Source organism: Vespa velutina, chromosome 3, assembly GCF_912470025.1.
Source record: "Vespa velutina chromosome 3, iVesVel2.1, whole genome shotgun sequence".
Lineage (NCBI taxonomy): Eukaryota > Metazoa > Arthropoda > Insecta > Hymenoptera > Vespidae > Vespa > Vespa velutina.
In genome coordinates, this window is record NC_062190.1 from 3,616,957 (window position 1) to 3,636,269 (window position 19,313).

At 27.8% G+C, this 19,313-nt stretch overlaps 6 protein-coding genes across 17 annotated transcripts in view; 3 read left to right on the forward strand and 3 right to left on the reverse strand.

The window, feature by feature from the left end:
• The first annotated feature begins 310 nt into the window (after positions 1-310).
• Positions 311-2,009, forward strand: LOC124947847 (proteasome maturation protein). Its single transcript, XM_047490530.1, has 6 exons — positions 311-374; positions 675-772; positions 863-923; positions 1,026-1,201; positions 1,283-1,377; positions 1,616-2,009. The coding sequence occupies exons 1-5, from the start codon at positions 372-374 to the stop codon at positions 1,368-1,370; spliced, it is 426 nt and encodes a 141-aa protein (XP_047346486.1). The 5' UTR covers positions 311-371; the 3' UTR covers positions 1,371-1,377; positions 1,616-2,009.
• A 285-nt stretch (positions 2,010-2,294) lies between these two features.
• Positions 2,295-3,766, forward strand: LOC124947846 (homocysteine S-methyltransferase-like). The gene has a single exon (XM_047490529.1). The coding sequence runs from the start codon at positions 2,414-2,416 to the stop codon at positions 3,392-3,394; it is 981 nt and encodes a 326-aa protein (XP_047346485.1). The 5' UTR covers positions 2,295-2,413; the 3' UTR covers positions 3,395-3,766.
• A 97-nt stretch (positions 3,767-3,863) lies between these two features.
• LOC124947622 (leucine--tRNA ligase, cytoplasmic) lies at positions 3,864-9,264 on the reverse strand. Of its 2 annotated transcripts, XM_047490038.1 has the most exons (16): positions 9,017-9,264; positions 8,447-8,662; positions 8,147-8,356; positions 7,911-8,072; positions 7,585-7,829; positions 7,276-7,501; positions 6,985-7,203; positions 6,464-6,917; positions 6,259-6,397; positions 5,914-6,184; positions 5,595-5,842; positions 5,295-5,529; positions 4,949-5,203; positions 4,629-4,844; positions 4,276-4,504; positions 3,864-4,185 (listed from the first exon to the last, which is right to left on the reverse strand). In XM_047490038.1, the coding sequence occupies exons 1-16, from the start codon at positions 9,038-9,040 to the stop codon at positions 3,965-3,967; spliced, it is 3,570 nt and encodes a 1,189-aa protein (XP_047345994.1). In that variant the 5' UTR covers positions 9,041-9,264; the 3' UTR covers positions 3,864-3,964. The 2 variants fall into 2 exon arrangements, with proteins under 2 accessions (XP_047345994.1, XP_047345995.1); XM_047490039.1 differs by lacking the exon at positions 9,017-9,264 and having other exon boundaries at positions 8,147-8,328; positions 8,447-8,566.
• Positions 9,265-10,928: 1,664 nt separating this feature from the next.
• On the reverse strand, positions 10,929-16,110 carry LOC124947624 (arginine--tRNA ligase, cytoplasmic). Its single transcript, XM_047490040.1, has 8 exons — positions 13,627-16,110; positions 13,365-13,520; positions 13,043-13,283; positions 12,554-12,978; positions 12,317-12,458; positions 11,991-12,250; positions 11,722-11,914; positions 10,929-11,620 (listed from the first exon to the last, which is right to left on the reverse strand). The coding sequence occupies exons 1-8, from the start codon at positions 13,672-13,674 to the stop codon at positions 11,046-11,048; spliced, it is 2,040 nt and encodes a 679-aa protein (XP_047345996.1). The 5' UTR covers positions 13,675-16,110; the 3' UTR covers positions 10,929-11,045.
• LOC124947625 (CD151 antigen-like) lies at positions 13,956-16,332 on the forward strand. The gene is made up of 5 exons (XM_047490041.1): positions 13,956-15,089; positions 15,176-15,358; positions 15,448-15,618; positions 15,679-15,768; positions 15,897-16,332. Exons 1-5 carry the CDS (start codon positions 14,883-14,885, stop codon positions 16,038-16,040), a joined length of 795 nt encoding a protein of 264 aa, XP_047345997.1. The 5' UTR covers positions 13,956-14,882; the 3' UTR covers positions 16,041-16,332.
• Positions 16,333-19,266: 2,934 nt separating this feature from the next.
• The window catches only part of LOC124947620 (teneurin-a), a 487,449-nt gene continuing 487,402 nt past the window's right edge, over positions 19,267-19,313 (reverse strand). For all 11 annotated transcript variants that reach the window (XM_047490033.1, XM_047490032.1, XM_047490031.1 and 8 more), the window contains one exon: positions 19,267-19,313. This exon is cut by the window's right edge and continues 3,338 nt beyond it. The gene's annotated coding sequence lies outside the window, so the exon portion shown is untranslated.

Consider the following 19,313-nt stretch of genomic DNA (forward strand, 5'->3'; position numbering starts at 1 on the left):
CTTTGGCGCCATTTAATATAATAACGTCAACATAGACACTAATCATGATTTCAAAAGACAAATTAAAATGATAAGAAAATATTTTACTGTTTAAAAATTTCGTATTATGTTTCTAACAATTATTTAATAGTTTCAAATAAAAATTTGAAAATTTCGCTACATGTTTAATATTTCTTATCCAATAGGCATTGCAGTTCCTTTCTATCTCTACAATGATTGGTCGAAACATCTAGGTACAACGTAGTCCAATAACGATGATAATTCTGGTCATGAATATTTTTCTGCATACATTGCGTGTGTGAAGTTACTTCGTAAAGTGACTTTCAGTTTTAATAGTATAAAGTATAAAGTATTTATTGGTAAATGAAAATATGGTAAAAATATAATATTATAAATACTACGTATAAGCGTAAAATTATCAAATTATCAAAAATAATTATTAATATCATAAATCTTCATAAATTCATTGTTACACTATTCTTAGGTTATATTAATTATGACAACTACATTTGCTTTTCTCTTATTTATTATTTCTAATAGAACAGATATATTTTAATTGATTCAAAATAAGTGAAATTATAAGTCATAAAAAATTCCTAATAAAAATATCTATTGAAAATACATTAGAAAGTATTGATTAGATGTAATATAAACATTACTTTAACGTATTACAGAGTTTTGGATTACCATCGTTAATACCTAAGCCTACAGTGGCTGACCAATTTAATCTTAAAGATGATACATATGGCATTCCAAATCCTATGGTTTCTGGGTAAATACTATTTTAATAAAATTTTTTGAAATTTGTTTATTCCAATTAATTAATCAACAATTGATTATATTAAATATTTTGGTTATACAGATTGGCAGGAACAAGGCAAAAAATTGGTTATTCGCACCCTTTAGAAGCTTCGGAATTAAATGTAAGTATAATTTATTTTATTACATATAATTCATTATGATAATGTGTACAATTTTATATTATTATAAACAATATACAGGTAGTATAATTTGATTGTTTTTAGCATAAGAAAAATCAAGAATCCATGAATATGGTCTTATTACGTAATGCTCAAGGATTACATGCTCCATTGCGTCTTGCAATGGAATTAAAAGCTGCTGAGAAAGTTGGTAGACTCTCTTTTCTGCCATCATCAAATATTATGAGAGATGTTATTCTTGGTAGAGATGAAGAAATTGGGTAATTTATTATCTTTCTCTCTCAATCTGATATTTAAATGGACAATTATTACAATTGAAAATTTATAATATTTTTAATTAGATTTGAGGATATATTAAATACACCTGAATTCAGAGAACAAATGGGACAACCGCACGCAGTAGTAGAAAAAAGTCTTGGAATTCTTTAAGAAGGAGGTACGATTATTAATAGAATGTACTATTTTGTTTATAAGAAGTACTTGTGATGCACAATCAAAGTTTAAAAAATAAATATTACGATCTGTATTACTAACTAAATAACAGTTAATTTAAATTGATTTGCCACAATTCAAATGAATGTATTTATCTTTTATTTTAAATTAATAAAAGTTACTTTTAAATAAATTTATATATATTTTAGATTTTCCTTATAATTATATTTGTCTTATTGCAGAGTTGTTCATTCAGAGCCATCTACATTATATTATTAATGATGCAAATAATAGGAACACTTATCTTTTCTTAATTATTAGAATTCTTTAAATCATTAAGTTCTTGTTATATTAATTATATAAAAAGCATGAAAAGAAAGTTAACAAGGCTATCAAAAAAGTTAAGATAAATTTATCAAAGAGATAGAGAACATTATTGCTTTATATTGACAAACATGTCAAATTAGTCAACTCATTAAGCATTGTTATCTGCATAATCAACAAGTCATACTGATTACATTTCATACAGTCTAACCAATGTTGAAAGTTCCTACTTTAAACCGATGTAATTCTGTTGTATAATTCTTTATTAAACAAAAATCATTTTATTTCGTAATAATATATTAATTTCGATCAGTTATACGTTATTTCACTGGTATGCATTCCCTATATTATTTTTAAATTTCAAATTTTCTATTATATTTCAACTTTGAGACAACTTTGTGTAAATTTATACTAAATTTATAATATTTATGAAATGGAAATATTCAAAGCGTATTTCATTATTTCAAAAGATTATTTGTATCACGCTTTCTTTTAATCGCATTTCTTTTTAAACATTAAAATCTTTATAATTAACATAGTCGTAATAAAATTTAAAGAGAATTTGTCCATGTGTAAAATCGTGAGATTTACACATTTGGCAACACTGATTCGTTTTAATATAAAAATACAAAAATTTTTCCCCGCCGTTCTCAAGTCCATTCCTATTTTGAACTGCGTTTGTGTAAGGTCGTTCTTTGTAAAGTATTACTGGTACGATGTGCGATATAAAAATATTGGATGGTGGTATCTCGACACAATTAGCGTTACACGTGGGTGACAGAATCGATGGTGATCCATTATGGACAGCACGTTTTCTAGCTACAAATCCGGAGGCTGTTTATAAAACGCACTTGGATTTTTTAAGAGTCGGTTCTGATATAATAGAAACAAATACTTATCAAGCCACGATCGATGGATTCATGAAGTACTTGGGAGTTACTAAAGATGAAAGTACTAAATTAATTTACAAAGCTGTTGAGTGTGCTAAAAATGCTGTGGAAACTTATCTTAAAGAAGTAAAAAATGATCCAAACATTCCCAATCCTAAACCATTAATTGCTGGATCCTGTGGACCATATGGTGCTGCATTACATGATGCTTCAGAGTACACTGGTCATTATGGAACTCATATATCTTCACAAATTATGAAAGATTGGCACAGATCACGTATCTCTATTTTATTAGATGCTGGTGTAGATTTATTGGCATTAGAAACTATACCTTGTAAAGAAGAAGCTAAAGCATTAATTGAATTATTGAAAGAATTCCCAAATGCAAAAGCATGGTTATGCTTTTCTTGTCCCAATGGTAAAACTTTAGCAGATGGTACAGACTTCCAAGAAATAGTTATGCAATGTTATAAAGAAGCTCTGCCTGGTCAATTAATTGGTATTGGCGTTAATTGTGTTGCTCCACAATATGTCTCTTCTTTATTGAAAGGTATCAATAAAGAAAATTCTACAAATTTTGTACCATTGGTAGTATATCCCAATAGCGGAGAAAAATATACAATAGCCGAAGGATGGAAGAAAGAGAAAGAGTACTATCCTTTGTGTCAATTTGTTCATGAATGGTTGAATTTTGGAGTAAGATATATTGGTGGATGCTGTAGAACAGAGGCTACAGATATAAAGAAAATACGCACAGAAGTACAAACTTGGCTGAAAACCAAAAATTCTACTGCTTCATCTTCATGAAGTTTTTTTAGATTAAATTTTTTTTTATTCCTTTATTTCTATTATAACTTAATAATAAGAGGGTATATACTACAAACAGGAAATCTGAAAGAGAATATTTTAAAAGATAAATATTTTGATAAATATATAAAAAACTAGATAAATAGATATATCTCTGTTACTGCCATGTGCCTTTAAGACAATAATTTAGTAAATTGGTTACTTATGACAAGTAATTGATGATTTTTTAAACTATATATTGAAACTATTTTATGATTTAATGATTAAATCTATAAAAATATATATGTAATATCGATTATTGTATATAATACAATATTTGTAATATGGCCTTATAGATTTTTCTAGGAATATACAAAATATTTATATAATAATGTACCAAAGAATACATTTAAGCATAATAATAATATTATAATATGAATATATAAATATTTGTAATAAATTTGTGCCGAAAATTAAAAAGAAAACTTTATTTATTTAAAAAATTTTTATTCAATACTGTTATTTTTCATCGTCATATTCTTTTTGCTTAGTTATGTTACAGAAACCTTTTTCATTTAATAATCGATTCATTTATTTATCTTCTGCATGTTTTACAATATATATTAATTTGTTTCCAATAGAGTATACATTATCTCCAACTTTAATTTCTGCAGATTGTTTTTCTACATTAATAATAAATAAAGCATTACTTGGAATTAATGTTTTTCCTTCTAAAATATTGTCAATATTTGGTTTCAAACGTGGTCCCATATTTGGATCATCATAACGATATAATTGAACTGAAGCTGTATCTGGGAGAAAGAGAAATTATATTTATAAAATAAGTTATTAATAAAAGATACATTATTTCTATTAAAAATATTTTGATTAATATTGCAAACCTTTTATATGTTTATGCTCTTGTAAAATAAGTTTTATTAAATTAGAAACTGCGTCATTTTCATAAATTTTTAAATTAATGCTAAATAAACCAACATATTTCTGTGGATTCATAAGAGATAATAAGACTGAAGGCTTTACAACAAAATTTATATAAGGAGAACCAGGACAGCATTCTTCTTTTGTTTTTTCAGGAGCTTCATCGGTATACTTTATAATAATTTCACTCAGCTAAAATATTTAAAATGAATCACTTAAATACAATATATAAAAATAAAATATAAAAATAATAAAATTATATTTTTAATAAATAAAATAAATAAAAAGAAATATATATATATAAATGAAAAATTACCTCTAAAGTGTTTTGAAGATACTTTTTATTTCTTTCAAGAACATCATACTCATTGAAATCAAAAGTTAGATTGAGAGCACTTATACCAGCAGATTCTACCTTTTCCTTTGAAGCTTGCACGAATGGCATTACTCTTTTCATATATTTTTTTAACTCAGTTATGTTTCCTAATTCTGTAGCAATTGCTTTATTTTCTGGTAGTTTATTTCCATTTTTCTACAGAGATATTAAAAATGAATGGAGTTTTTAAATAGATTATATAAAAAATTATATAAAAAAAATTATATTTAAAATTATATTTAAATATTTCAATTACTTACTATATACATTTCTTTCATAGTTTCGAGTACAATATTTTGCCAAGGAGGATAAGTTTTGGCTACCCAAATAATTCCTTGATTAGGCTTTTCTGGAGGCACAGCATTTGCACCTTTTGAAACTTTTTTTGGTATTAGATAATTCTTTAAAAGAATTCTAAATGAATGGGCAGCATCCATTAAGTACTGTGAAGATTTTATAAGAATTAAATCGACATTACCGGCTATCGGCCATCGACTGTCTAGTATGCTACCTTCCTAATATAAAACAAATTTTTTTTTATATTAATAAAATAAAATATCGATAGATATTATTTATATTTTTACATATACTTTTAATAATGCTTACTTTACCAATAAGAGTCCATATATGTTCTGATACATGAGGACATATTGGAGATAACATAATAATTTGCAGTTCTATGTATTTAATAATAAGATTCCAATTAATACCATCTAATATACTTAATTGTAAGTACTTATCTCTGGCAGCTTGCAGTTCAAAAAAGCCAGTTCTCAATGCTTCTTTATAAAGCATTTTCGAATAATTTTCATTTGTTTCTTGTATCTTTAGATTCATTTCACTATTAAAAAATATCTACGTTATATTTTATGTATATGAATGTATTAATCAAAATTCAAGATATACCTTTCAAAGACTTTATCATTGAATGTATTTGGTTGATCATGTCTGTATAGATTTTTTGAAGCCATTACTTCCTTGACCCATTCAATAAATGTATATAATCTAAGTATTCCTGCATCAGCTGTACTCTCTACAAAATTAGCATCTTCCACTGAATCTCCAGAATCAGCCAAACATAATCTCATTCCGTCTGCTGAATACTTCTCGACAGCCTCTGCAAGTGTTAGGAAATTTCCTTCTGATTTTGACATCTGAAAAATATAATCATTGTTGATTTGTATATTCAAGAAAAATATCCTATTTTATTAAAAATTTGTATTACCTTAGATGAATTTAATAATAGATGACCATTTACTCGTATTCCTTGAGGCCATAATTCTGGTTGTTTAGGCCATATTGCGGTGTGATTATAAAGAAAGAAAGTAAGGTGATTTTGTACCAAATCTTTTCCTGAAACTCTTAGGTCAACAGGATACCAGTAATTAAATTCTCTTCGCATTCGATCTAATGCTTCTTTTTTAATACTTGTTTCAGGTAATTTTGCATCATTAAAGAAGATATAATCCCAGACTTCTGATGTCATTTGACTAGCTCTAAATATAATTACTTATGTAAAATAAGAAATAATTTAATATTGATGTAAATAAATATAAACTACGATGTATACTTTATCCCTAGCACATTTGGTTTTTCTCCTTTAAATGTTTCCCCTTGTAATAAATGAGCTACTGTATAATATGCCATATAAATAGTTGAATCTGAGAGAGATTCTATCAACCATTTTTCATCCCATGGTAATTTAGTTCCTGAAATATTTAATAAATTAAAATTTTTCTCAATAATACACGATTATGAATCCAGATTTTACTTACCAAGACCATAAGTCCTAGAACATGCATACTCATGAAGCCAATCTAGACAAGCTATAAAATTTTTTCTAACTTCGTCATGAAAGACATTTAGATTTTTCAAAGCTTCCAGTGTTTCCTTTTTCCAATTTTCTTCACCATAATCTAAATACCATTGATCGCACAAAGCGACTACACATTCGTCATTTGATCTTGAAATAATCGTTTTTTCAGGTTCATAATAAATGACAGCACTGCCGTTATTAACTAATACTTGCTGAATCTGCTTTTTAACATCCTGAATTTTCTTTCCCTTATATTCACCAACTAACAATACACCATCATAGAAACCTTTGAGATATACCATTTCCTTAGCTTCTAATAATTTAATTTTATCATTTTGAGACTGTATTTTTAATTTATCATATAGAGTCACTGCAGATAAGTTGCCAAATTCTGGGATTTCGAGAATCGGTATCTAATGATCAGAAATGTAAGTATTTATATTACATCTAATTTAGATTAAATATAAATGTTTAACTTACAGGATCATAAGGCAGCACCATTTCATCCTTGATTCCATATTTTTCTCTGAATGGTTGTTTCTTTTTTAAATCTACTAAAGCAGCATAATCATCCGGAGAATCACTAGGCACCGAAGTTACTATTCCTGTTCCTTTATCTTCTTTGATCGTTAACATGGGTAATGTATAAATTGTTTTATAAGATGTAAGAGATGCTTCTACTGCTACTCCTAAGATGTCCTAATAATATAAGTGATAGAAATATAAATAAAAATGTTACAATATATTTCTAAAGTGATATTTAGAACTTACCTGTCCAGTTAATTTTAAGAGAATTTGTATTTTTCCTTCCTCCTCAAAAAAGCCTTGATAAGACATATTTCGAGCTGCTCTTTCAGTCGATATGAACACTTCACCACTCTTTAAATTATATGCAATGTAATTCATATCTGGATGTGCCCAGCAATTAGTTTGACCATACATAGTTTCTGGTCTTAAGGTTGCTGCTACTAGATAAACTGGTTTTCCAGAAAGTGATCTACAATAAAAAATGTAAATAATACTTTTGTTAAAAAAGAAAAAAAAATATATATATATATATATAATGCAAAAATTCTTTACTCAAGAGATTTTGGATAAGGCTCTTGAATTTTTAATTTTATCAATGTATATTCTTGTGGTCCAACACCTTCACCAGAAGATCTATCATGGTCCATGCATGGTTGACCATCTCTTGGAGAATAAATTGTATATCTTTTTCCATATTTTATTTTATTTCTACGTTTTAGATGTTCAAATTGCCACTTTACAAATGAGTCAAAAAAGGGATTAGCATCAGTTGTAATAAATGTGCGACGCCAATCAATCTAAAAGTAATATAATTTAAAGAAGCTTATTATAACCAAAACATATCTTGTATATTATGAATATTGCATTTTTTAACATACATGTAATCCAATTGCCTTGAGATCTTCCACGGCACGAGGTGAAAAATAATCTAACCAATATGCAGCATCTGCAAATTTTTTTATTTCTTCGTGATCTAGTCCAAGAGTTTGCATAATTTGCCATTGATATTTTGCAGATCCAGCTTTGGCAACTGCCTTACTCTAAAAACATTATAAATATTAAATATAGTTATTTATTTATATAATATGTTATGTCATTAGTAAAAATTTCTTACCTTTTTCCCTTTGCTTTTATCTTTTATAACTACATCATCTACTTTTTCTTTAATTACAATACTTTCTTCTGGAAATTGTGGTGGATAGCCATATAATTCCATTTCTCTTTTTAATTTATCTGCACATGCTTTAATTGGCATACCAGTACAGTGAAAGCCAAATGGAAAAAGAACCTTTTTTCCTAACAAACGATTAAAACGTATTGCAAACTAAAAGATAGGAAAATATTATATTGATGTTACAAATTATAGTATAAGGATATCTTTCAAATTATAAAATAATAATCAGAGAATTCTTACTTCACATTTTGACAAAGAAAATGTATGTCCTAAATGAAGGCGTCCATTCATATAAGGAAATGGAAAAGTTGCCAAAAATTTATCATTTGATGTACTTTTAGGTTCTAACGGTGCATCTTCTTCATAAACTTTTGCAGTATACCATTTTGCTTGTACTTCCTTTTCAATTTTTTGAAGGTATTCAACCTTAAAGGTACCTTTTCTTTCTGCTGTTTGCTATAGAAGATTATAAGCTTTTCAAAAATATTTTAAAGATATTAAAGATATTATCAAATTTTTCATAAATATGTAATAATCTTGATAAAAGACGACGATTTAGAAATTAAACGAATTAAAAATTACTTTTGGCAATAAACTTCACTATTAGTCATATTTTTCAATTTTATTGCACATAGCAATTTAAATATATTATAATAAAACTACATAAATCATAATTTAATGACACGATAATATCTTTATTTAATATGTATAAATGTGTTACATCTGTTAATGTTATCGACATTGAGGTTAATTCGTATTGTTCCCGATATTGTACGTATATAAGTGATAAAAATAAAATAAATATAATACCTTAATAGTAAGCGGGGTCACCATTTTGATTGTAAATATTAGTAATTATTTATATTGTAAATTAAATATCCAATTACTCTGCTGACTTGCATCGAGCACGTGGGTATAACTATTATACTCAGCAATAGCCAATCATTTTCGTTTTACATTATTTTGTATTAATGTCATATTTCATCATATACTTCTTTTGCGAGATATGTAGAATCGCTAAAATTAATATTATGCAAATAATGAAATTAATTGATAATATACAGTCGGGGACAAAAATAAATGGACAGATATTAGAAATAGATAACGATAAAGTTTAATCGAATTAATATGATTGTTATATATTCAAATTTTATTTATTATGTATCCTTATAGTATATACATTATTCAATAAAAAATTGAAAGTTGTATCTATATTTGTGTGCTAGAAAGCTATACTTAACAATATTGTTAGTTATTTATCAGGAGACAAAAATAAGGGGACAGTTAGTTCAAATGTTTCCGCAAGGTAACAAATGTATAAAAACATCAGACACATATCATACTTAGATGCAGTGATCTCAAATAAACTTCTCAGTATCAATTCAAACTTTGTGAAAGTAAGGTAATTTGTAAAAGATTATAGAATGTCAAAAACTCATGAAATTTCAATTCAAATTCGCCGATAATTGTTTCCAATTAAATGATCTTATATATAAATGATCTTAATAAAGTAAATTTTCATGTGATAGCACAAAAGTATAAAGTATTAAAAAGTACAGTGGAAAAAATTTATAAAAAATACATACAGAATAATACTGTAGAAAATTTAAAAGATCGTGGACGGAAACGCTCTACCACTGTACATGAAGACCATCGAATTATTCGCAAATGATAACAAGATTCGATAATTGCTTCAAGAAATATTGTTATATGTTAGGATTAAACGTTTCCATAAAAACAATAAAACGAAGATTGCACAAGCTGAATTAAAATGTTATAAAGCTATACGTAAACCACATATTAATACAAAATGATATGAAAAAGTATTTAGCTTTTGAAAAAAAATATGTAAATATGCCACTTTCATTCTAGAAAAATATAATATGGAATGATGAAAGTAAATTTGAATTGCGGCAACTAAAAAAAGAATATATTGTCTGGAGAAAAAGAAGGGAAGCGTATAAGAGAGCATTTTATTACGCCAACGATTAAATTTGACAGTGAATCATTGATGATGTGGAGGTGCTTTTTCTTGAGTTGGTACATTGATAAATATTGATGGAATAATGAATGCGGATAAATATATTAGCATATTGTATAAAAATTTAGAAGGGGTAATAGTAAAAATGGATCTTGAGGAAGAACTTGTCTTTCAATAAGACAACTACCTCAAGCGTATAGTCAGGAAAACTATGAAATTTTTTCAAAAATCAAAAGAAAATTCCATTGGATCAACAAACTAATAAGAAGGATATTTTTTAAAGTTTGCAAATAATATTTGAACATATTAATAAAATTTATATAGAAAATTTAATTCAAAGTATTCCAAAACGTTTGAAATTAGTAATTCAAGAAAAAGCCACCAATACCAAATATTAATTTTATTATTTATTTTATTTATTTCGCATTGTTTTATGTATCCACTTATTTTTATCTCTCGATAAATAGCCAACAATATTGTTAAATGTGACTTTTTTATACACAAATGTAAACGTTAATTTTTTACTGAATAATGTATATACTATAAAGATACATAATAAATAAAACTTGATATATAACAGTCATGTTAATTCAATTAAACTTTATCGTTATCTACTTCCAGTATTTGTCCACTTATTTTTGTTTTCAACTATATATAACATTTAGTCATTGATTTTTTAATATTCTAATATTTTTTTTTTTAAATAATGCAAAAAAAAATGAAATAAAACAGTACATTGTATTAAAGCAATTGTTATTTTATTATTATAAATTGGCATAATAAATGATTTTATGTATTTGATATATATGAAAAATACAAATATGCTTTTTTTTTTTTATTTTTTAATACCATCGTTTATTACATACGCGTAAGGGGTTTAATACCGAGTATGAAAAAGCATTGTTCCATTATAATAGCAGTCGCTTCTGTCAATAATATGCGACTCATATTTACTTCAATTATTTCACCAGCTTGATTTTTTACGACACAGTAACAATTATCGTAAAATTCAGAAAAACTAGTAGAAATATCATAGCAATATTCACAAAGTTGATGTAAGTGCAAGTCTTTAGTTATTTTAAGTAATATATCAGGAAACTTTAGCAGAACCTTAGCTAACTTCCATTCCTTTTCATGGTTTAGAGATATTGGAATTTCTTCTACAACTTCCTTTAACTGTTTTTGAGAAATATTAGCATTTCTAGCAATTGAACGAATTCTGGTAAGTGCATAAAGCAAATATACTGCAGAATTTCCCTTATCATCTAACATTTTGTCAAATGAAAATACATATTCATGATTTCTATTATGACATAAATCTGCATATTTAATGCAACTATAAGCAATGGATTCTTGAGCTGCTTTAAGTTCTTCTTCTGTAAGTTCTTTGTCACGTCCCTTCTCTTGAAGTTTTTGTAGTGATCTATTTACACCTTTTAGAAAAGTAAATGATTGCATTTTAATATGTTTGAAAGAAATTTTTAAACATAAATTATTATGTTCACATGAAAGGATGTACTTATAAATAAATTACCTTCATCTAATAAATCTAATAATTTAACAGTATCACCAGATCGTGTTTTAAATTTCTTTTTGTCTTCTCCAAGAACTACACCAAATCCAACATGATCTACTCTAACATTTAATGGAAGAATACCCACTCTCTTTGCACATTTAAGTAATGTTTGAAAATGTACCGATTGCCCTGAATCTGTTACATATATTATCTGAAAAATTATATAGTTCATATGTTTACATACTTTTTGCAACAGGTGAACTATTTCATTATAATCTAAAATATACCCAATCTGCTTTTTCATCTTGAACACGATGTTTGATGCAAGCCATGTCTGATGTATCATAAGTGAAACCACCATCTGATTTTACGATTGTGAAAGGTATACCACTATGATCTTCTCCCCATAATATTTTACGACCCATGTCTTCCTCTAAGAAGTTTTGAGATTCTAATTCCCTTACTAATTCTTCCATTTTCTTTTGGTAAAATGATTCTCCTCTCTCTATGATCTTAATATCAAGTCGAGCATATAATTTTTCAAACTCTGTAACAAAGACAATTGTAATAACATCATTAATCATTATTAAATATGTATTTAGTAAATTGTTACCTTTTCTAGATATATCACAAATTAACCGCCAAGCTTTGCTTATGTCAGTATCGAAGGACTGCAGTTTAACGACACAATTATATGCACGTTTCTTAAATTCTTCATCTGCATCAAATCTTGTTTTTGATTCTTTGTAAAAATTCTATAATAATACAAATAAGAATAATAAATGTTAGTATAAAGAAGCAATCTTAAAGTAATGAAAAAGATTTCATATATCACATAAAAATGAAATACCTGAAGGTCAGCAATTGGTGGAGATACAGTTAAATAATCTGGAAATTTGTCCTGTAGATGAGCTATTAACATACCAAATTGTGTTCCCCAATCACCTACATGATTTATTCTTAAAACATTATGACCTAGATATTCTAATAATCTACAAATACTGTCACCGATAATTGTAGATCTTAAATGCCCAACATGCATTTCTTTAGCAATATTAGGACTTGAAAAATCTACAACTATTTTTTTCTTATCCATATATGGGGGAAATACTGTTCCTGCCTTTATAATTGTCTTCAACACTTGTTGTGCAAATTCACGTTTTAAAAATACATTTATATAACCTGGACCAGCAATTTCTAATTTTTCAATAAGTGGAGATAACTGCACTTCTGCTAAAATATTATTTGCAACTTCTTTTGGATTTGTTTTAATACCTGCAATGTTTGCAATTTAATAATACATCAATATCAAAAAGCTCTATTGATTTCAAATACTCACCACTAGTATTTAATAATCTAACAATTTGCATAGAACTGCTAAATTCATAATCTCCAAATTTAGCATTGGATGATACTGCAATAACTATTGGTGGATCTACCAAATTTGGGTAAGCGGCAGCAATAGCATTTTGAAATAAATTAAATAATATTTCCAATATACTAATGCCATTACTAACAGATGTGTCAGTTAAAACAGACATTATTTGGGTTTGTGGTTTAGATCTTTTTGTTTCAATAGCCTACAAGTATTAAAAAGATTGATTGATAAGTTATGATTTCAATAAAAAAAATATATAAAACAACAAAACTACAGAATATACCTTTTTAAGTATGTTAATTCTATATTTTAATTTCAGATTTTCTTGCTGCAAATTCGTATATTCTTCTTTCGAAATATCACATTTTTGAACATTTTGGTTTGTGATACTTTCACGCAAACATTCAATTTCTTTTTTCAAAACTTCTATTTGCTCTTCCTAGAAAAATGTGCTTATGAAAAAGCTGGTAACCTCAAATCTTTTCGAGATTATTCATGAGAAATCAAAATATATATTTTACGAATAAATCAATAAAAAAAATTACCGCTTCAGTGGCTCTTTTATTAAAGGCATCTATATTCAAGCCAGACATTATATCAAATAGATTTTAATACTTTAATAACTACACCACGTGGATAACATGAAATGGGCAGACACGTCGTATCCAAAATTCAAGGTTATTCTTTTTAAGATACATTTGTTCATCACAAATTTGATAAAAAAGATATTTTAATAAATTTCAAATTTATTCGAAATTTTTATCTAATCTATTATTCTAAATTCTAAAATCAAAAGTAAGAGATTAATAAATTCTGTACATTATTGTAATTTACAACAAATACAAAATATTTATATTATTTATACTTATAGTTCGATTTGCTGATAACGAAATTTTAATTGTCTGTCGTAAGTAATTTTTTCAAAATGTCGGTTATAAAATTACTTTTATTGAATACACAATTAATACAAATTCTTTATCTTTATACAGATTGATCAAAATCAAATGCAAATATTAACAGATAGAAATAATGTTATTGTACATTGAAATGATCATATATTTTTAGTAGACACATTGTTGATTATTTCTAATAAAAACGAAATTCCTGTTACCTATAATAGTTACGGATAACCAAAACATAATTCTCGTCAACGATAATTATAAAAAATTTCCGTTGCAAATAGTGATCATTTATGATCAAATACAATTGTCGTTATCGATAATAGTTAGTAATAACCAAAAAATTTGTGTCATTTTAATTATATTATTTTTTGAAAAATTTCTGCATAATTTAATGACGACTGACTTCTATTTAAATAAAAATTAGTTTTTTCTCAATGATTCTTTTTGAAAAGATTTTAAATATTATTGTTATTTGTAGTATCTAAAGGCATATAGGTCTCTGTATTGCACGTATCATTGGTAATGGCGCGAAAACGAGTCCGTTATGAAATTCAATGTTATTGGTTAAAGATTAATCTCGTAGGCAGAATATGAAACTTCGTATAATAAATAATTCCTACTAAATGTTTAAATAATGAACCAACTATTCGTATTATTTCGTGCTTGAAAATGAATGTTCTTTCTTATTTTTGAAAACTTTATACAAAAATAATTAATATAAATTTCGTTGTGTTCTGAATGAAAACTTGTGAAATAGCCAACTTCAGTTTTTTGCACGATTCGAAATTTTTATAAACACATAAATACATACATGTAAGTATGTGGCAACGATGATCGAGGTTATTTGAATCTAGAAAATACTTAAAAATTAATAATTTAACAAATGTCGAATTTTGATTATGATGAGACATCAAGATATCACAAATGACAATGATACCGAGACTGACACTGCTGAGGAAGAAGAGATCACAGAAACCGAGGAATCTTCCTCAACAGGAAAAGATACTCCTCATGATCTAACATTATCCTTTTTAAAATTATCTTACAAACGACTTCCAAAAAATTGTGTGAAGTTTTCTTTTTTGAGTCTCAACAGTGTTACCTTTGTAAGTTTCTATAAAATGATCCTCTGAAAAGAAAAAAAAAAAAAAAAAATACAATTGTAAATATTAATATGAATTTCTTTTTGAAGCTTGCTGGTATAAGCGCTGTGATCATTTCAATTTGGATGCTGGCCGATAATAAAATGATGTCTAGATTAATTGGACAACGTATATACATAACAACATTGCTCATAATAGGAATATTCGCTTCTATTCTAGCAATTATCGGCATATTAGGTTTTCTCAAAAGAAAACAAAATTTCTTGATAATCGTATGTTAATCCGATGATTGATTAAAACTAAAAAAAAAAAAAAAACCTTAACAAAATATTTATAGAAAAATGTAATCCTCGTATTATAGTACATAATATTCCATGCGCTATTCCTGTTTTTGATCTTTGTCTGCTCCATTTTGAGTTTTTCTTTATTCGATAAACTTACGAGAAGTATTCACGAGGATATGGCTAATTCAATTGAAAATTATCGTTATTTGGATTGGGTTGCGGAGGCTTGGGATAATACACACAGATACGTTAGTTTGATATTAATTTAAGATTGAAATAAATAATTAAGAAAAAATAATTTATCCTAGTTGAAATGCTGTGGAATTCGATCGCACGATGATTGGGAAAGACATGGTATGCTTATACCACAGAGTTGCTGTTCAACTACTGTCGACAAAGTATGATTTATCTACAATAAATATATTAATACTGATATTAATGGATAACATATGTTTGGAACTTATATTTTCTTTGATTTATCATTAATTTCTCTAAAATTCATTAGAAATCTCTGTAATTTTTTCAGTGTTTGAACATGACCGCTGAAGTAGTGTATGAGTCTGGCTGTTTAAATGGCGCCGTTGATTTCCTCAAATCGTCGGTCCATACGGTTTCTATATCGGTCCTTTTCATGTCACTAGCTCTAGTACGTAATACGTTATCAGGATAATTATTTGTTCCTTTGATGTCCTCATATCTCAAATTTTCAGTTCGCAAATTTGTTCTTCGCTTTCGCTGCTCGCAAGAGATTTAAGATGTACCCTTTGAACGAGTAATGATTATATGTACATAGTTACATATCATATTACCTAAGATGAATATCTATTAGAATCTGTGATTAGAAGTGAATGACAAGTCGGTGATGAAACGTTTTTTTCCCTTTTTATTATCATATATAGATCATATATTTTCTGAAAACACTTAATATATTGTACTTAAGATAGTAATATTGTGTGTGTAAGTTATTGGACATGCTGGTAGGGTCATGACATTCCTTCCTGCCTCGGAGCAGTATATATTTCGAGTTACGAATTTTTTGTGTTTCTCTTTCTTTTTTTTTCTTTTCTTTTTTCGTTTTTCTACCGCGATAATCTGTTATTTATATCGAAGGGGAAAATCTGGGTGATCCTGGATCGGGACTGGAGAAGAAAAAATACATTTATAAAAATTATTTATATATATCTATATATATACACATATATACATATGTATATATGTGTATGTATATTTATCATTCGTTTTTGCCCTCCTATGATAAAGGGACGAGAATTTGTTAGCATAGTTATATCTCTTTTTTATTTATTTTTTTCTCTTTTCTTTTCTTTTCTTTTTACGTTTAGGGTAAGTGTTAGGGAGAAAAGGTAGGCAGTTTGATAAAAATGGAGCACACGGCGGTTATCGTACACGATCGATCGTTCCGCGACATCGTCCACTCAATAGAGTAATAACGATACGAAATATTGACATCTTTCTCGCTTTTACACTTCTCATTTTTAACTTCTCGCTCGGAATTATAAACGCGTTATACAACAACGGCGAATTTAAATCATCGCGAAACGCACAACAGGGGCTTTCCGATTATATTAATTAATTAATTAATTTAATAATTATTTATTTATTTTATCGCCGGTGTTCCATGCGCGAGGTACGGCGTAATCTTTTATTTTTATTTTTATTTTTTTATTTTTTTTATTCTTTTTCCTTAGATTCCTCTCTTTTTTTCTCTTTTATTTTCTTTTTTTCTTTTTTTCTTTTTTACTCTTATTTTTTCAATTTATAGTGAAGGACAGAGGACTTGGGCGCAGTTTCAGGCAGATTCCATCCAATTACAGATATATTATATCATAGCAAACATCGTGACTATTTACAATAAATACAGTCGATTAGATTATATAAATAAAATATATCGTATCGTTAGTTTAGGTTTACAGCAACACGTGACAGTAAACAATTAGATCAGCGGCAAAGTAGCGTTTAATCTACCTAGGGTAGTGGTCGTAGTAGCTGCAGCGTGGCTGACTTGTGCTTTCGTTCGCTTCTTAATATATTTATATATATATATATATATATATATATATATATATATATATACATATATATTATACATATAATAAATATATATATATATTTTTCTCTCTCTTTTCACTCTCATTCATTTGCTCTCTCTCTTTCTTTCTATCTCGTTCGCTCGCTCTCTCTCTCTCTCTCGTTTTTAGTTTCGTTCAATTTCCATCTTACTATTTTCGCTCTTGTTTCAATTTGTTAATTCTAATTTTTATTTTCTTGACCACACGATCCACCGAGACGCCATTTCGTGTCAATCGAGTATATTATATATTTTATACCGCATGGACCAACTTATAATCTAACCATTTCATTCTCTTCCTTTCTCTTTCTCTCCCTCTCTCACATATTTATATTTCTACATATACATATATATACATATATATATATGTATATACACACATATATATGTATATGTATATATATGTATACACACACACACACACACATGTATACACGCACGCGCGTGTGTGTATATATATATATATATATATATAATTGTTATTTTTCCGTAATCTATTTGATATTTATTTAAAGAATTACATGGGATAATCGCGTGCCCCGAACGATCGACGAGGGGAACGAACTAAATTTGCAAAATGAGATAAAACTTCACGGAAGTTAGAGATTGAATTTTTTTGAATTTTGTTTTTTTTTTTACTTTTTTCTTTCTTCTTCTTCTTTCTTCTTGATTTACTAAGAGACTACGTCAAAGTAACGCGAGTCATGTTCTCTTCATCTTCTTTTTTCTCTCTTTTCTTTCTTACGTCTCTCTCTCTCTCTCTTTTTCTCTTTCTCTCTTTCCCTCTCTCTCTCCCTCTCTCTCTCTCTCTCTGTCTTTCTCAAATAAGCGAGAGGACCTTATGTAACTTCACGCCCATGTACATAATATAATGCTTGATATTTTAAAAAATGTTCAATTCTTTTGAATGCCATTGGCGGTCCGAATGGCGGTACACGTTCGGCTCGAGATGAGAACGGGAATTATGACAATTAACGAGCGTTTAGATGTTCACGAATTTCTAATGAGTATTTATAGTTTGGCGATCTAAGATAAGAAGATGGATCAATTTTTCTTCGAATGAATATCTCTTAATTTTTTCTCTCTCTTCCTCTTTCTTTCACTCTGTTTCATTTTCTATTACTTATTATTACAAAGAAAATATATAAAAAAAAAGATCGATCGTTCTTCGCGAATTGAACCGCAGCTTTTTAGTTTTCTCTCGTTCGTGTACATTTAAACGTTCGTTCGGCTCAAAAATACATTACAAAGCCTCCCTATATATATAGGTATGTATATGTATGCATATTGTTTTTTTCTTCATTTTATTTATACATTTAGTGTATCATAGGTAAATTCTTCTTCATCTATCCAGATAATTAATGTCGTTGTGCCACTATCTTTATCCATTGGCTGCGTCGACCAGGTTAGCTCTCAAAAGTGTTTGAAGAAACGCGGATGATAAAGTAACTCCGTGAATTGGACAAATCCGCTCTGATTCTCACGATGTTGTTTCTGGGAGGATACTGAGAGAACGATGAGAGGGAAATAGAGCTAATATGAGAGAAAGAAAGAAAGAGAGAGAAAAAGAGAGAGAGAGAGAGAGAGAGAGAGAGAGAAAGAGAGAGTGAAGGGGATTTTGGATGGGTGGGGTAAGGGGATAGCGAGGGCAAATTCGGTGATGCTAACTAATTACCTTAGTAATTATGCACGGCTCTTAGAACGTATTAATAATTTACACACGTTCGATACAAGGAAAACGATCGGTACTGACGGGATTAGAACGGGAGTAGGAGGGAGAGTTGATGGTCGCGTTAATTTAGATACACACTTATCAATGAAGAGAAACATAGTTTGACGTTCGTGTTATTCATATCC

Bases quoted from the DNA above. Each gene is read 5' to 3' on its own strand.
- LOC124947847 (XM_047490530.1), top strand. The intron at 924-1,025 runs GTAAGTATAATT...GATTGTTTTTAG, and splicing joins TAGAAGCTTCGGAATTAAAT to CATAAGAAAAATCAAGAATC. The intron at 1,202-1,282 runs GTAATTTATTAT...ATTTTTAATTAG, and splicing joins GGTAGAGATGAAGAAATTGG to ATTTGAGGATATATTAAATA.
- LOC124947846 (XM_047490529.1), top strand. From the start codon at position 2,414: ATGTGCGATATAAAAATATTGGATGGTGGTATCTCGACACAATTAGCG.
- LOC124947622 (XM_047490038.1), bottom strand. From the start codon at position 9,040: ATGGTGACCCCGCTTACTATTAAG. The intron at 5,530-5,594 runs GTATATCTTGAA...ATTTTTTAATAG, and splicing joins AATGATAAAGTCTTTGAAAG to TGAAATGAATCTAAAGATAC. The intron at 5,204-5,294 runs GTAAGCATTATT...GTTTTATATTAG, and splicing joins TATGGACTCTTATTGGTAAA to GAAGGTAGCATACTAGACAG.
- LOC124947624 (XM_047490040.1), bottom strand. From the start codon at position 13,674: ATGTCTGGCTTGAATATAGATGCCTTTAATAAAAGAGCCACTGAAGCG. The intron at 13,284-13,364 runs GTATATTCTGTA...TAATACTTGTAG, and splicing joins GAATTAACATACTTAAAAAG to GCTATTGAAACAAAAAGATC. The intron at 12,459-12,553 runs GTATTTCATTTT...GTATTATTATAG, and splicing joins CACCAATTGCTGACCTTCAG to AATTTTTACAAAGAATCAAA.
- LOC124947625 (XM_047490041.1), top strand. From the start codon at position 14,883: ATGATGAGACATCAAGATATCACAAATGACAATGATACCGAGACTGAC. The intron at 15,090-15,175 runs GTAAGTTTCTAT...TTCTTTTTGAAG, and splicing joins GTCTCAACAGTGTTACCTTT to CTTGCTGGTATAAGCGCTGT. The intron at 15,769-15,896 runs GTATGATTTATC...TAATTTTTTCAG, and splicing joins GTTCAACTACTGTCGACAAA to TGTTTGAACATGACCGCTGA.